The sequence below is a fragment of the Rhinatrema bivittatum genome, chromosome 2 (genome assembly GCF_901001135.1).
Source record: "Rhinatrema bivittatum chromosome 2, aRhiBiv1.1, whole genome shotgun sequence".
Taxonomy (NCBI): domain Eukaryota; kingdom Metazoa; phylum Chordata; class Amphibia; order Gymnophiona; family Rhinatrematidae; genus Rhinatrema; species Rhinatrema bivittatum.
Window position 1 is genome coordinate 481,135,999 of NC_042616.1, and position 17,572 is coordinate 481,153,570.

Consider the following 17,572-nt stretch of genomic DNA (forward strand, 5'->3'; position numbering starts at 1 on the left):
CTGTAGTCAAAATATGTGATATTTAGAAAGAAATAATAATCCAATAAAAAAGGAACTGACATACTGTTTTGTTATGCATTGCTTCATGATTCAAGCAAGAGACTAATAATGTTTGACGTTTTCTATAATGCAGACACTTCATTTTGATGCTGTGGAAGGACTTCATGCAAACTTTCAGACCCTGAATGCAGCCATTAACAAAACAGGAGCTTCCTACTTGTTGAACCTTGCTAACCGCTTGTATGGAGAGCAAACCTATAAATTCATTCCGGTGAGTTTGTTAGCTTCTTTCAGAAGGCTAAAACAAAAGTTGGAACAGGTTAAAAGCCTATAAGAGTTGTTAGAGCTGCATTTTAGGTTGGTTTCAAAGAGAAATGTGACATACTGTAACAGGCCGTTTATAATTCAGTAGCTTTTAGCCCTGCTATTTGGAGGGTTTTTTGAAACTTTATAATAGGTGGATACCCCTGTTGACCCCTGGCTCCTGGTCTTGTTCCTTGGAAAAAAGAATGGAGCTTTGGAGCACTCGAACGAATTCAGTCTGTGCAGCAAAGTTGCCATTAACTGGATCAGAAGAAAGAGTTGTTAGAAATCCCAAAAGGGTGATTTTTTTTTTTTTTTTAATTTAAGTGGTTGCACAATCTTCTTTTAGTGAGGCAATAGATGGGTCTTGCTCCCTCTGCTCAAATGCAAAATATTAGCCAAATAATTTTTTTCCTTTCTTTTTGGGAATGCTTTCTCTATTTGAGTGTTTCAATTAGATTTTTCTGTTAACAAGTTGCAAAATTGATTACCATGGGTACTGCACATTTTAAAGTTTTGAAGGCAAGAGTGCACTTCTACCCTTCCTGCCACTCCTCTATAACAAATGTTTCTTCTTTTCTTCCCCCTGGCTTTGAAAATCAGGATTCACTATGTAAACAGTAATGGGAGGTTAACATGTGTGCAGGGAACTCAACATCCCAACTTTGCAAATCTTTTCTGTCAAAACTGGCCTTACTTAAACTTTATGGAAAGGGCCAACTCCTCCTGATCCCTTCTCCTGTGGGAAAATCCAACTGGGTTCCCAGGGTAAGCCTTGGTGAATGGGATCACTCCAGTTGCGAGCCTCTCACCTTGAGGGGGAAAGCTCCTGCAGGACCTAAATGGAGGGGTTCCTGGGCCTCACCAGCCCAGATGGCTGGCTCCCTCCAGACTCTTATGTTATGTTGAAGTATTCCTCAGGCTCCTTTCCCACCAAATTTTGAATAAGATTATATATCTTCTGGAACACCCCTCTCACAGGATCTTTTTCCCAACCCTTTTAAAGGAACCAAAATATCTAGAACATTCCCATTGACCCATATACAATATATTCAGTTACCATTTATTTTGCCACCTAGTGGTAGCTTTAAGGTACTGCACAACTGAAATTTCTTTCCTCCAGAAGACAACTTTACGGCTCCCCACCCCCCCCCCCCCCCAAAGTCTCTTCCCAACCCATACTCGTAGACCAAACTTGCAAGCACTTTCAAACACATTTTATGAAAATATACTAATGTTTTCAGTTTGTCTGTTTGTGAAACCTGATGTCACAGACTGGGCCTAGAAGTACAGGTATTCACAGCCTTAGTTGGGGTTCATGTGGCAGAAGAGGACATGGCCCAGTGCACTAAAGCACTCCTCCTCCTTCTGCTGGCCCAATCAATGGCGGTGAGAGAAGTATTAGCCACCCGCTACAGTGATAGCCTTTGGCTAGGAAGGATGAGCTCTGCCAAACTGCTTCACTTTTTAGTTTGATCTGTGACTCAGTATGGTGTCCCATATAATTCAAAATGCCAGTTAGGGCCCCATGGAGGAGAGGCTGGAGGGAACGACAGGGAGATGATGGGAGGCTGAGAGTGGGATTGAATGGAGGCATGTGAGCAAGATCAGTTAAGGTAGTGTTTGCAAACCTTTCCAAGCCTGAGACAAGCCTACATTAACAAAAATATTCTATGCTACATTTACTTTGGCTGAACAGGAAATACAAACACGGTGAGAACTTGTGACTAGAAGAAGAGCTAAGGAAGCACTGAAAGCCACAGCAGTGTTTTCTTACAAATTTTAAAACAAACATAGAGAGGGAACAGAGACACACATGGCAGACTGTTGGAGAAACATTGGGCTAGGGGATGAAATGGGGCTTTCAGAAGGTCTAGGAGATAAGGGCTGAATCAGCTGGGGGTGAGAGAGGGGATCAGCTGGAGGCGTATTGTGCAAAAAAGAAAGATGAGGGTGGTGGGTATATGTATGTAAGAGATAAAGAATCACAGGGAAAGCATGTAAGAGAGAGCATATTATTGTTCTGCCTACTTTTAAAAAGCCTATGTTATCTGACAAAGACGTTGCCAGTTCTTGACTAGTCTCTATCTCCCTTTTATTGGGACGATTATTTAAAAGGTGGTTGCTGACCACTTAATGGATTTCTTGGTTAAAACAGTTTCCAAGATCCTCTGCAATTAGATTTGAGAAGGGGATATAATACTGAAACCACTCTTATCTCAGACTGATGATTTAAAATTTGAGTGATGGAACCCCTAGTGTGCAGGTCCTGCTAGACTTGATAGCAGCCTTTGAATGAATGAACAAATGGAATAACATATATTAACTTTGGGTATATCAATTTTGCATGGGGGGTAACCTTCATGGAACAGCATTTTGTATACGTAACATAATGCATGGAGTAACCTGCATAGAGCAGCAGGTTACCCCCATGCCTCAACACAAGGCATGGAGGTAACCTGCATGGAGTGGCAGTTAGTATACTACCATAAGCAACTTGCTGGGCAGAGTGGATGGACCATTTGGTCTTTATCTGCTGTCATTTACTATATTACTACATCCTGGATCATGGGCCATTGTTGCAGCAGCTACTTGTCTAAGTAGGGTATCAGATTTAGTTCTCAGTTGGGTTCAGTCCTGTCTTTCAGGTAGAACCCAGAAAGTTGTTATGAAAGATTGCTGGAATGTGACACTCTTCAAGGGTCTATATTGTCTCCATTACATTTTTTACATCTACATGAAAACCCTAAGGAAACTGTTCTGGGATTACAATTTCAAGTCATTATATATGCAAATGACATAAAATTGTATTTGAAATTGGGCTGTGATCCCTGGGTAGTGGTTAAGCAGCTTAATGCATTTCTGGACAAAAATGTAGCCTGATTGAAGTTTTATAGACTCAAATAACTATTAAGATGGACCTGTTGTGGGTTGAAAATGAGATGATAGATCTGTGCCCACCTCAAACCTCCTTACTTTACTCTATTCATTTACCTTGCTATATCTTATCTGCTTACTAGACCTTATCTATTTTATTTAAATTTATATGTTTTGATTTTACATATTTGTTTTTGGTAGGAGTAATTTGCTCCAGATTTTATACAAAAGGAATTTAATTCAAAACCAGAGTCAATAAGGTGGGTAACTAGGATTCATAGGTAGATTAATTGTAGTGTTTTGAGGGTCATTGCCAGACAAATGTAAAATAAATCTAGAGACTAAAAGTACTTTGTTAAATTTTCTAAGGGAACAGGGATGCAAAGCTAATTGTATAACAAATCAACCAAATTATGATGCAGAAAGTGGTCCAGCAGCGAGAGGAAGAGGAAGACTTTCCAGTCTTCTGCACTGAGTGCCACATGTATGAGTATCTCCCAGCTGGCGAGAGGCTGTATGTGTGCACTAGGTGCAAAAAGCTCTCAGAGAATGAGTCCGATCTCTGGAGGCTAGAATTGCAGACCTGGAGGAGCTAAGGGAGACAGAGGTATATAGAGGAGACCTTCAGGGATATAGTAGAGAAGTCCCACCTCCAATGTGGTAGCTCTTGGAGGAGAAAGGTGACCTGGAAGGAGAGCATCACCTTGATGAGGCAGGAAGTGATCCTGTAGCTAGGACCTGCCCTCAAGGTGATGTAGCATCTTCTCCCACTGAAGATAAGTCTCCAGAGGCACATGCCCAGGAGTTAAGGGTTAGGACAGCCATTATAGTCGGTGATTCGATTATTAGCAAGGTTGATATCTGGCTGGCTGGTGGACATGAGGATCGCTTGGTAGCTTGCCTAACTGGTGCGAAGGTGTCAGATCCTGTGCAGAGGAGGAGCTGGCTGTCTTGATATATGTGGGTACCAATGACATAGGAAAGTGCAGGAGGGAGGTTCTGGAAGACAAATTTAGGGTTTTAGGTAGAATGCTACCCTAGAGGTTCTGGATTTCAGCTATCTTGGAAATGTTACCTGTTCCATGTGCAGGAATCCTGAGGCAGGTAGAGCTCCAGCGTCTCAATACATGGATGAGATGAAGGTGCAGGGAGGAGGGTTTTAGATTTGTTAGGAACTGGGCTTTATTTTGAGAAAGGAGGTGCCTTTTCTGAAAGGCGGTCTCTACCTTAACCAGAGTGGAATCAGGCTGCTTGCACTAACCTTTAAACAGATAATGCGGCTTTTATACTAGATGATGGAGGAAACCTGACAGTCGCTCAGAAGCACATGGATCGGAATGATGTATCTTTTAAGGATAATAAGAGAACAGGGAAAATAAGGCATCCCAATAGAGAGGATGCAATAAATATCAAAGTGGATCAGGTGTTTTTAAGTAAAGTTTTCCTAGCGTGTAGCCAGATGGACTCAGGACCAGTGGGTTATGTGCTCCTCTGTTAGCAAATGGGAGACGGAGTCAGATTTCAAAGCTGACATCACCCTAGAGATAGCCCTGCAGTGACCTCAGCTCTTCAGTATCTCTCCGTCTCCTAGCAGATGCGGACACTATCCCACACACTAGAACAGTATTAAGAATTATAGCAAAGAAGAAAAAGTTTTTTTACCTTAAAGAAGATCAAGCTGCGCTCTCCTGTGGTGATACCTAAGGGTCCCTCTCCCAGTTGAGAGTTCCTGAGGTGATTTTCGATGTCTCTCAGAGGTGTTCCTTGGTCCGGTAGCCGGTTCCCGGCATGGACTTAGCCCCCAGAGTGACTGAAAGGCAGAGGGTGCACAACTGAATGCGGCGGCGAAGGTAAAGCCCTCTTCCCCCGCAGCTGTAGACTGTCCTGCCACGCGATCGGTAAGCGCTAAGACCAGGTAAGCAGAAAACTTTAAATTAATGTCTCTGGGGCTCGGATTGCTGTATTGATTCCGTTTTTATTCCAGCGAGTTAAAAAGGGAGCACCAATTGGGTTGAGCAGCCTTGGTTGGGCTACGCCCTGATCCAGTGCAGGGGTCCAGACACGTGGAGACCCTCGTGGGCGCCATCTTACACGTGGGGGGTGTCGGCGCCATCTTTCCCTCTCGACCGGTAGTACACATGGGGCAGGACGGATGGCCGATGCGCCTAATTTATGCGCATCCACTGTAGATGCGCGCACAGTTGCGCATAACTACACACACGTACAGTGCTCAAGCACATAACAGCGCGCATATTGAAACACATTACTTGTGTGTCTATATACAGAGGCAATGGCACCGGCATCCAAGAAGCTCAGAAGGCATTCTCTTTGCTCAGCCTGCCACATCAGAGCTGCACAGCCTGAACTAGAGTCATTCTGTGCCATCATTGCGAAGAAGCCCAAATCACGGTGAACCTAGAAGATGTGGTAGACCTGATTGACAAACTGAAGAGTAGTAAATCACCTGGACCGGATTGTATATACCACAGAGTTCTGAAGGAACTAAAAAATGAAATTTCAGACCTATTAGTAAAAATTTGTAACCTATCATTAAAATCATCCATTGTACCTGAAGACTGGAGGATAGCAATTGTAACCCCAATATTTTAAAAGGGCTCCAGGGGCGATCCAGGAAACTACAGACCGATTAGCCTGACTTCAGTGCCAGGAAAAATAATGGAAAGTGTTCTAAACATAAAAATCACAGAACATATAGAAAGACATGGTTTAATGGAACAAAGTCAGCATGGCTTTACCCAAGGCAAGCCTTGCCTCACAAATCTGCTTCACTTTTTTGAAGGAGTTAATAAACATGTGGATAAAGGTGAACCTGTAGATGTAGTGTACTTGGATTTTCATGAGAGGCTTCTAGGAAAAGTAAAAAGTCATGGGATAGGTGGTGATGTCCTTTCGTGGATTGTAAACTGGCTAAAAGACAGGAAACAGAGAGTAGGATTAAATGGACAATTTTCTCAGTGGAAGGGCGTGGTCAGTGTAGTGCCTCAGGGATCTGTATTGGGACCCTTACTTTTAATATATTTATAAATGATCTGGAAAGAAATACGATGCGTGAGATAATCAAATCTGCAGATGACACAAAATTGTTCAGAGTAATTAAATCACAAGCAGATTGTGATAAATTACAGGAAAACCTTGTAAGACTGGAAAATTGGGCATCCAAATGGCAGATGAAATTTAATGTGGATAAGTGCAAGGTGATGCATATAGGGAAAAATAACCCATGCTATAATTACACAATGTTGGGTTCCATATTAGGTGCTACAACCCAAGAAAGAGATCTAGGCATCATAGTGGATAACGCATTGAAATCGTTGGTTCAGTGTGCTGCAGCAGTCAAAAAAGCAAACAGAATGTTGGGAATTATTAGAAAGGGAATGGTGAACAAAACGGAAAATGTCATAATGCCTCTGTATCGCTCCATGGTGAGACCGCAACTTGAATACTGTGTACAATTCTGGTTGCCGCATCTCAAAGAAGATATAATTGCGATGAAGAAGGTACAGAGAAGGACTACCAAAATGATAAGGGGAATGGAACAGCTCCCCTATGAGGAAAGACTAAAGAGGTTAGGACTTTTCAGCTTGGAGAAGAGATAGCTGAGGGGGAACATGATAGAGGTGTTTAAAATCATGAGAGATCTAGAACGGGTAGACGTGAATAGGTTATTTACTCTTTCGGATAATAGAAAGAGTAGGGGGCACTCCATGAAGTTAGCATGAGGCACATTTAAAACTAATCGGAGAAAGTTCTTTTTTACTCAATGCACAATTAAACTCTGGAATTTGTTGCCAGAGGATGTGGTTAGTGCAGTTAGTATAGCTGTTTTTAAAAAAGGATTGGATAAGTTCTTGGAGGAGAAGTCCATTACCTGCTATTAAGTTAACCTAGAGAATAGCCACTGCCATTAGTAACGGTAACATGGAATAGACTTAGTTTTGGGGCACTTGCCAGGTTCTTATGGCCTGGATTGGCCACTGTTGGAAAAAGGATGCTGGGCTTGATGGACCCTTGGTCTGACCCAGTATGATATATTCTTATGTTCTTAACTAGGGATGTGAATCGTTTTTATAACAAATTGAAATATCGTACAATATTTCTAAATTCGTTATATATCGGGTAAAACAAGAAACAATCCCCCCCCCCGAATTTTCGTAAAAATCGTTTTTCGGGTTAGTGTGCACTAATAAAAGTTTATTTTTGTTATTTTTTGTTACTTTTTGTTAGTGCGCGCTAACATGAGTTAGCGCGCACTAACCTGAAAACCGATTTTTCACGGAAAAAAAAAAGCAATCCGCGGGAAAACGAGATTTTCCCGCGGCCAGACGAACCTGAAAGTGGAACCGATCAGACACCCGATTCACATCCCTAACAGGAACTCATCATTCCATGTACCCTGCCCCTCCAGAAGGTCCCAGCCGTTTCGGAACCGACAAACCAACAGAGGAACAGGCCCGAGGGCAGGCTCGAACCGTGCTTCCCAATGAGAATGGGCCGACCCATACACAGGAAGAGGAAATAGGGGGTCAGCTTTCCCTCTTCTACCAACGATAGGTCGAAATGACGTCTGACAAATGGGTACTAAACATCATTTGGGAAGGTTATTCTCTGGAGTTTCGCAGCATCCCTTGGGACAAATTTACAATATCACTCTGCCACTCCCACACCAAAAGACTGGCAGTGGAATCTTCTCTGGCAAGACTACTCAGTCTGAAGGCTATAACTCTGGTACCTAGGCCCCAGAAAAATATGGGGCGTTATTCCATCTATTTTATCGTTCCCAAGAAAGGAGGATCATTCCGACCCATCTTGGACCTCAAGTATGTCAACAGTCATCTGCGGGTACTACACTTCCGCATGGAAACTCTCCGCTCTGTACTAATGGCAGTACAACTGGGAGAGTTCCTAACCTCGCTGGACCCCTCCGAAGCCTACCTTCACATCCCAGTCCATCAAGATCACCAGCGATTTCTACGCTTTGTGGTACTGGGACACCATTACCAGTTATGAGTGTTACCCTTCGGCCTAGCAACTGCCCCCAGAACATTCTCCAAAATTATGGTGGTTGTGGTGGCAACACTAACGAAGGAAGGGATCTTGGTACACCCTTACTTGGACGACTGGCTGATTAGAGCAAAGCCTTCGGAAGAGAGCCGGAAGGTGACCAGCAGAGTCAAGAACCTACTGCAGGAACTCAGTTAGGTCGTGAACACGGTCAAGAGCAGTCTGCAGCCCTCTCAGTCTCTACAGTACCTGGGGGCCTGTTTCAACACCAAACAGAACAAAGTCTTCCTCCCTCCGCCGAGGACAAGGAAGCTGATGGAACAATTAAGATGATTAATGACCAATGCACGCCCCACGGTATGGGACTATCTTCAAGTCCTCAGGCTCATGGCATCAACCCTGGAGGTTGTTCCATGGGCAAAGGCTCACATGCGACCACTCCAGTGCTCCTTACTATCATGCTGGAACCCACTGTCCCAGGACTACTCAAGCCACCTCCAACTACCAGCAGAGGTACATTCTCAGCTTCAGTGGTGGCTACAGGAAGACCACCTAAGCAGAGGAGTAAGACTATTCTCACCGAACTGGATCGTGCTCACCACGGATGTGAGCCTTTGAGGGTGAGGAGCCCACTGTCAGGAACTGATGGCCTAGGGACAAAGGAGCATGGAAGAGGCGGGATGGAACATAAACTGCCTGGAAGCTTGAGCAGTCAGACTAGCGTGCCTGTGATTCAGCCACAGACTCAGAGGCAAAGCGATTCAAGTAATGTCAGACAATGCTACAACGGTTGCCTACATCAACTGCCAGGGAGGAACCAGGAGCCAGCAGGAGTCTCTGGAGATAGACTCTCTCATGACACTGGTGGAGGTAAACCTACAAGGGATCTTGGCCTCCCACATCGCAGGAAAAGACACGTCTCAGCAGACTTCCTCAGCAGAGAGAGCCTGGACCTGGGGGAATGGACGCTGTCAACCACAGCCTTCCAACTGATAGTAAATCACTGGGACCTCCCAGCCATGGACCTACTGGCCACCTCTCTCAGTGCCCAAGTCCCAGGGTACTTTAGCCGCAGAAGAGAGCCCCACACCCAAGGGATCGACGCTCTCGTCCAGACTTGGCTAGAGGAAGACATGAAAAGACTTGGCTAGAGGAAGACATGAAAAGACTCCTTATGGGGAGCCGTCTATGCCTACCTCCACATAGGGACCTTCTCCAACAGGGCCCGATTCTTCACAAAGATCCATCTTGATTCACTCTTATGGTCTGGCCCTTGAGAGGACTTGCCTGAAGAAGTACGGTTACTCGAAGGCCGTGATTGACACCCAGCTCCACGCACGCAAGTTCTCAACATCTCTGGCATACATACGGATCTGGAGAATATTCGAAGCCTGGTGCGAGGACGGTGGGATATTCCCATCGCCGGCCAAGATCCACCTGATTCTGAAGTTTTTACAGGACAGTATGAAGAAGGGGTTGTCACTCAGCTCCCTCAAGGTCCAAGTAGCAGCCCTCTCCTGCTTCAGAGCCGAAGTGAACGGAATCTGTCTATTAGCTCATTCGGACTTGGCCCGTTTCCTAAAAGGGGTTAAGCAACTTCATCCACCCCTAAAGTGGCTGGTGCCCCTATGGAACCTCAATCTGGTATTAGACTTCCTAGCCAGGGCTTCCTTTAGACCACTACATGGTCTGTCACTACGCTTCTTAACATTGAAGATGGTATTCCTGGTGGCAATATGTTCAGTTTGTGTTTTTTAATTTATGCTGGTTGAGGAAACTTTACCCTTTCCTGGATGAGGATGCTTTTGTTTCTGTGATCTATGCGTATGTCTTTTCTAAAATAGACTACTGCAACTCCCTGTATATGGGTTTAATGAATATATTGCTGTTCAAATTGCAGTTTGTAAACAGATTATCAATACTACTCACTTCTAAAGGATAAGACGCATTTAAAAGTCTGCACTGGCTTTTTGTAGAAGACTGTTGTGCATTTAGGGGCAGATTTTATAAAACTACGCACGCGTGTACTTTTGTTCGTGCACCAGGCGCAAACAGAAGTAGCCGGATTTCAATAGATACGCTTGTAGCCGCGCGTATCTGTTAAAATCCGGGGTCGGCACTGCAAGGCTGCCCAAAATCAGCAGCCTGCATGCACCGAGCCGCGCAGCCTGCCTCCGTTCCCTCCTAGGGTGCTCCAAAATCGGAGCGGCCTCGGAGGGAAATTTCCTTCCACTCCCCCACACCTTCCCCTCCCTTCCCCTACCTAACCCACCCTCCCTGCATTTGTTGCCTGAGGCAGGTGTAACCTGCGCACACCGGGCTGGCTGCTGGCGCGCCATGGTCCGGTCCGGGTGCTGGTCCAGAAGCCGCCGCCACGCCCCCAATGACACGCTGGCTGCGACACACCCCAACACGCGCCTGATGACGCGCCAGCTGCAACACGCCCCCCGATGCGCCCCCCCCCCCAGGAAAGCCCCAGGACTTACGCATGTCCCGAGGCTTTGCATGTGCCAGCAGCCTATGCAAGATAGGCTCGGCGCGCGCAGGGGGGGTTTGGGGTAGGTTTTCGGAGTTACGCGCGTAACCCTTTGAAAATCTACCCCTTAACTTTCTGATTCTTATTTTCACTTTTATCTGAGAAGAGCTCATTATCTGAGAGCGTCTAAGCTTGCTGTGCTCCTTTACACTGTCTTTTTCCTGCTAAGAATTGTTGCTTGGAGATTCCTTCTTTTAAGGTCCTCCTTTTTGGAGCCAATTCCTCCTAGTTTTGCACCCGCATAATTCTTTGACTTTTAGGAAAGATTCCAAAGCATGGTTTTCTCAAACAGCATTTGCCTCTTTAGGATGAGTAGGATGGTCTTTCTTCTGTTATGATTACATTGTTTTTTATAGTTGTTTTTATTGTATGTTTTGTCATTTTTAGCTTTGTCTTTGTTTTTTTTGTACTGTTGTAATCTCCTTTGTGATCCGATTAGGGGTAAGATGTCTAACCCAGTAGTTAAAATAAAGTAGGGGGGAAGGTAACAATTTTTTGTTAAATATAGTAGCTGAGAAAATGCTTTAAAACTGAAATTTATGGTAAAATTGGCTATTGCAGGATAGGGTTTCAGAGTCCCTATCCCCAGCTCTCAGTAAAAGTCGTTAGCTGATTGGGGCTGTCATAGCCCATGCCAGAACCTAGGAGCTGCTGGAAACTGTTAGTCTATTGTATCTATGGTAATGTAAGTGCTTCAAGCTATGTTAACAGGACAGTTGTTGCAGTTGGGATTCCAGTCAGAGAATGGCAGTTGAGAGAGAGAGCAGAAGGGTTTTTATGTCCCAGCTCTACCAGAGTCTGCTCAGAAACTTTAAAAGGTAGTAGAAAGCACAGAGAGGAAGGCACACACCAGAGAGTATATGAGTATTGTGTGAGTGTATACAGAGAGTTTTAGTGGTGGAGTCAGTTTATTCCAGGTAAGATTAATTTTGGCTACAGCACGTGTGATTTTAGCAGCCGTTGATAGAAAATTCTTGTGAAGTGAATTTCTGTTCACACATCCAGTTATACCACTGGGTATATCCCTGCTATATCTCTGTTTCTCTGGTATTAAGGGGAAAAGGAGAAATAAAAGCTTATGAGAGAAGTTTTCTCTTGAGAGAACGTCTGCTATATGATTGAATTCTTGGTGAAAGGAGAAAAGGACGGCCTCAGTAATCTGAGACAAGGTGTCTGGCAAGCTAATATTGGTTTTGAGAATTTTCTTAAATTGCTGGTTAAGTGGCTGGTAAGGTAAATGAGTACCAGAACTCCACTGTGTGTGTGTGTGTGTGGGTGGCTATCTACCAGAGCCTACTCAAATTCACTCAACCAACCAGCCTACCAAGTACACCCGCAACACAACAACAAGAAAAATGCTACATCCACTGAGCTACCAAAGAACTCTTAACAATGGATCCCCAACCGACATCATATATTATATATTACTTATATAAAGATACTTAGAATTCTTAAATCCCCGCTGTTAAAGATCCAAATATATAAAAGCTCTATACACCTATACATATTCCTCTCTTCCCCACATATTAACTCAAGCCTATATATAACAGAAGTGTGTATGTAATATGTGATACATATATCCCATAACTGATACACTATCTAATGCCATAAAGACTTGAGAATCTGCCCTTGCCGCTATCAGCACCTTGCTCTCGGACATCTCCATGGTGCTCAATACTGCTAAAACTGAGCTATTAATTAATTATCTCTCCCCACAATATCAACCTAAATCTACCCCTGCCCAACTCACCACACTCCTCCATCACCTTTTCACAACATGTTCGTAGCCTCGGTGTCATCCTGGATAATCAATTCAACCTAAAAAAGTTCATCAACTCCACCCTAAGAGACTGCTTCTACAAGCTACACACGCTAAAAAAAACTCAAACCCCTTCTACATCTGAATGACTTTCGCCAATCCAGCATAATGTCCAGAATAGACTACTGTAATGCTATCCTCATTGGCCTTCCCAAAAATGCAATCCAACCCCTGCAGATTCTCCAAAACGCTGCAGCCTGCATCCTCACCAATGCCCATAGAAATGATCATATCACCCCTGTAGTCAAAGATCTGCATTGGCTGCCTATCACATCCAGGATATCATATAAAGCCCTCACTGTCATCCGCAAAGCCCTTAACAGTCAAAATATCTATTGGTTCAAGGAGCACCTCACATTTCTCACCTCAGTCAGAGCCACCAGAAAACAGTATTTGGCAGCGCTACATATACCCTCGCCCAAACTCACAAAACTTATGTCCACCAAAGACTGCGCCCTCTCCATTGCAGGTCCACTGCTTTGGAATACTATGCCCGCCAGTCTTCGCCAGGAAACCTGCCCAAAGAAATTTAAACAGATCCTCAAGACCTGGCTATTTAAACAGGCAGACACCTGTTGATTGCTATTCTTCCTCCCCACCCTGCACAGCAAATACGTTCTCTCCATAATATATGGTTTCTGAACACCCACCCCCTTTACCTTACGTACATTCTTCTTTGCTCTAGATTTGTATATAATTATCCGTTAATGCAGCCAGTGATCTACTCCGAACATAAGTATCCTACTCGGGTCATATTGACTTCTATGATTGTAAATAATGTTTCAGGTTATCAAGTATTGTTTAAATAATTTCTGCCCCCCTTCCATGGTTCCCATTTTTTTGCCTTGATAGCTCTTGATAGTTCCTCTTAATCACTATTTCCCAGATCAGTGTTTATTGTAAAGCCTGTTGCTACTTTGTTATTTGTAAACCGATGAGATGTTCCCAATGACTGTCGGTATATAAAAATGTTTAAATAAATAAATAAATCTTTGCTGTATGTAATATCATTGCTGTATGTAATAACTTTAATGTATATAATGAACCTCACAAGTAAGAACTATTACATGTAATCAACTGACACTACATGATAAGATACTGTGGTGATGTTTTATATAACCTATTACATGATTCTGTAAACCGTTCTGATGGTAAAACCGAATGACAGTATACAAAAACGTTAAATAAATAAATAAATAAATGAATGAATGAATGTACAGAATTTCAAAATGGCATCTCTCACCCAGTGTGAGGGAAACAAATCAAATACTGGAACAGACTAGTGCTCTGAGTTTAACACTCAGAACTTTGAGTTCTAAGAAAAAAAAATATAAGTGCAGTGGTGTGATATCTGTACTACAAAGCAGAGTATAAAGCTATAGCCTAATCCTAAGAGGGTTATAGAAACTGACTTATTCTTATATTATTTAAATACTTGATCTGGAAAACAGTGACATGAAGTAAGTGTGTGGGTACAAAGAGAGAGAGTGAGAGTATATAATTTCTGTAAAACACACGGAAGAAACCACTGAAGCAATTCCTCTGTGCATAGATAGAGGGAAATTTTAATTATTTTTTATTTTATTCACTAAGCTAGCCCTGTCCAACAAGATTCCTGATCAACAATTTGAGGGAGCTCAAATTAGTACATTTGTGGAAGAGACTGTCAGTGCCCTATTTCTGTTATTTAAAGCTTAGGCACAAAGTCTATCCAGGAGACTACACTCCCAAATTGGATCCGGTGACAGTTCCCTCCAGTTGCAAAAGCTGTGATCCCTAACAGCAATGTAGCCAGCTACATTATCGAGCATTAATGGAGGGGACGAAGATTGAATGCAGAGCAAAGGAACAGCTAAGTGTATCCATCCCCGAACCAACACAATCTAGCTAGACTAGGGAAAAACTGAGATATCTCTAACATTTACACAGGGAATCCTAGGAAAAGAGACTGAGACCATGGTATGTACCTAACTGGATTTAAATATTATAAATGAGAGAAAGAGAACACTTACAAAGAGTTATAGTCTACAATAGAGACAAAAAGAGAGTATCTCACATATATAAAGTAAGTAACCAAGAGAGACACAAACATCAAATAACAAGGGAGAGTAACAGTTTATACTTACCTTCTTCAGTAATGCCTGTAAAACAAGAAGTATATACGAAGACTCTGTTTCTTTAAGGAAAAAGCAGTGAAGAAAGACACTCTACAAGAGAGTAAAGTGCTTTGTTTTAAAGAGGCCAACTTATCCGATAAGTGCTCTTTTGGGGTAAAGAACTGGTTCTTTTCATTTTCATTTTTGTGTAGATATCTACTGAAATAAAAAAAAATATTAAATGTTGATCCTGACAGTGTTATTTCTATTGCATACTTGTTCTTCAAACTTGCTAAAGTGTAATAAATAAAAGTCAATACTTTATTTACATATAACTGCATTCCATCTAAGTTATTTCATCAAGACTCTGTCTTCCCTCGCTATCCCTGGGAGACTGCCTGGGTGGGTTCTGTCCCATATTTCTTTGGAAGAAGAGCAGTAACATTTTCCTTTCTCAAATGGCACTTTGATAACATCTGATAATGACCCTTTTATTAACATCTAAAGCCCTATTAACTGAAATTTTTCACTCAACCTTCGAAGCAAGAGAGGCATTACCAAGAAGTGTGCGATGGGTGAGAGGCAAAATATAAATAATTTGATGATGATGAACATAGGAGGAGTTAGAGATGAGATGGGAATTTGAAGAGAGGGACATTTCCCTCCTTCCAATCTGGATATTCGCTTTGATCCTAGAACATCGTACCCAGCCCTCTCAGATCCTCTTTCCTCCTTTTTCCCCTACTCCTGATTTTCTTTCTCTCTTCCTGCAGGGATCAGTCATAAAATGCACTCTTAAGTTGCCAAACAGTGCTAGACTTGTTTTAATTAAAACCATTTATTTTTTTATCCCTGTTTTATTTTTGCTGATTAGTTCACTTCTCTATGAAAACAGTTTGAAGTCTCACAAACTGTCTTGCTGTTTAGAGTCTAGAAAATAAGCCTTCTCTGAGACTGAACTCTCTTTGATCAACAGCAGGTCTCTATAGATAGATAATTGCTCTGTCAGAGTCCAAGAAACATGCCAAACCCATTTCCCTGTATGGTGGATCCTTAAAAAAGCTTTATCTCCAGAAGTACAAAAGACTGCTGTTTGACAAATACTTCTGCTTGGTACAAGTATAGCTCAAACCTTCTTGTCTATTTGAGAAAACCAATAGCTACTTAGGTAAGGGGCCTGCAGTATATCATGTGTAGGCTAGATATCCACAAGACCCTTGTTTGGGCCTCTAATAGAATATTTTATTTTTTCCAATGTCACATTAGTGGTACTAAATCTGTTATAGTCCTTCATTTGAAAGGCAGTGTATAAATTAGTTTAAAGAAATAAACCAAATCTACATAAGCTACAGTTAGTATTGAGGAGGAGGCCTACTTCCAGATGATTTATTGTACTTTAAGCCATAAATAAATAGTTCTTTTGTATCTATTAAGTTTATGAAGTGCCAAATGTGTAGCTGATGTTCAGAATTAAATGATGAAAAAGACTACATGTGGTATTCTGGGGAAGGTATACTATATATTTGTGTGTGGTTTTTAGAGGTGAATGACCACAATGTTATTTCTCTGTGTCTGAATTTTCCAGGAATTTTTAGCTTCAATTCATCAATTATATGGAGCTGAATTGTCAGTGGTTGATTTTTTAACTCGTTGGGAAGATGCACGACAACAGATTAACAAATGGGTAGAAGAACAGACAAAAGGTGAGAGATTGGAGTGTCTGGAATATTCATCTGAATGTTTGGAAAATTCCACATCGTTAAAGACTCTTCACCTATCAAGAACTGTGTAAAATTAGCCTACTTTGTAAAATTGCACCCAATATAGTCATTCTTTCTACCCAAGCAGGTTAAAAAAAAAAAAGTAAATCTGTTTATCATTTTTCACAAGTTATCCACTATTAGCCAGACCAATTTCGATTCTGTACACCGTGTTGCAAGCTCTTCCACCTCAGTGGATCCTCACTTGTCCTGTGCTCACATTACCAGCACTGCTTAGTCATCATACTCCAGAGGCTTGGGCTTGTAAATCCAGCTGCCTTGAATCATGCCAAGGCAGATTATCAGACCTCCAGCGAGATTGCAATTTTTTCAGTAATCACCACTCTTGTATATATATATTTTTTTATTAGCACCAGTAGAATCTTCTCGGATACAAAATATCCCAGACAATTATAACAAAATTCCCTCCTTATAGATTGTACAGACCAGTCATTTATATGTTGAAAAAAGTCAGTTCCCAACTGAGGCCTCCTTCAATAAAAAGATAAAGCATAGGTGGACATAAGGAACTCATTTAAATGGCTCCACATTTTTCTTTTAAATGTTGCAGCTCTTCCCATTCTGCTTCCTGATCCAGCTGAAGATTTGTTTAAAGGCTTGTGGTAAAAGTATGACATGTGACATTATGGTACTCTTATGAAGAGTGAATGAGCTGGAAAGGGTAGGAGAGAGCAAATAATCTAAAAGAGAGAAATAAGACAGGAAGGTGGAGCTTAAGCACACAGTTGTTAAGTTATTCTGATTGTAAAACCCTCAAATTAAGGGTACCATATAAATGTGGAAAACAAATTCAGTACATAAATAGATGGATGTGGGTTGAGAGAAGGTGAAGACAAACAGGCAAGAGTAAAAGGGAATGAAAGAATGGCTTGTGAGTATCTATACTGAGAAAAACTGCATGTATAGAGAGAAGATTGCACAGAGGGACAGGAGATGAAGAAAATTGAGCAAAGAGAAAGCTGAATGGCATGGAGAAAGAAGCTAATCAGAAAAGGAGATGAAAATATGGGAAGAAACTAAAGGGAAGAGGGGAGAGAGCAGAAGTGTTAGTAAACAGTAATGGAGGGCAAAAATCAATGTGACATTACCAGACTTACTCATTTTTTATTTTCTTCAACAAGATAGTTCAGACTTAGAA

The 17,572-nt window shown here is 42.2% G+C and overlaps 1 protein-coding gene across 2 annotated transcripts in view; it reads left to right on the forward strand.

The window, feature by feature from the left end:
- LOC115085007 (leukocyte elastase inhibitor-like) overlaps positions 1-17,572 on the forward strand; it is a 71,998-nt gene that overhangs the window by 25,864 nt on the left and 28,562 nt on the right. For both annotated transcript variants that reach the window (XM_029590513.1, XM_029590512.1), the window contains 2 exons: positions 134-271; positions 16,239-16,356. In XM_029590513.1, the coding sequence (XP_029446373.1) occupies positions 134-271; positions 16,239-16,356 (256 nt within the window). The remainder of the gene's footprint in view (positions 1-133; positions 272-16,238; positions 16,357-17,572) is intronic.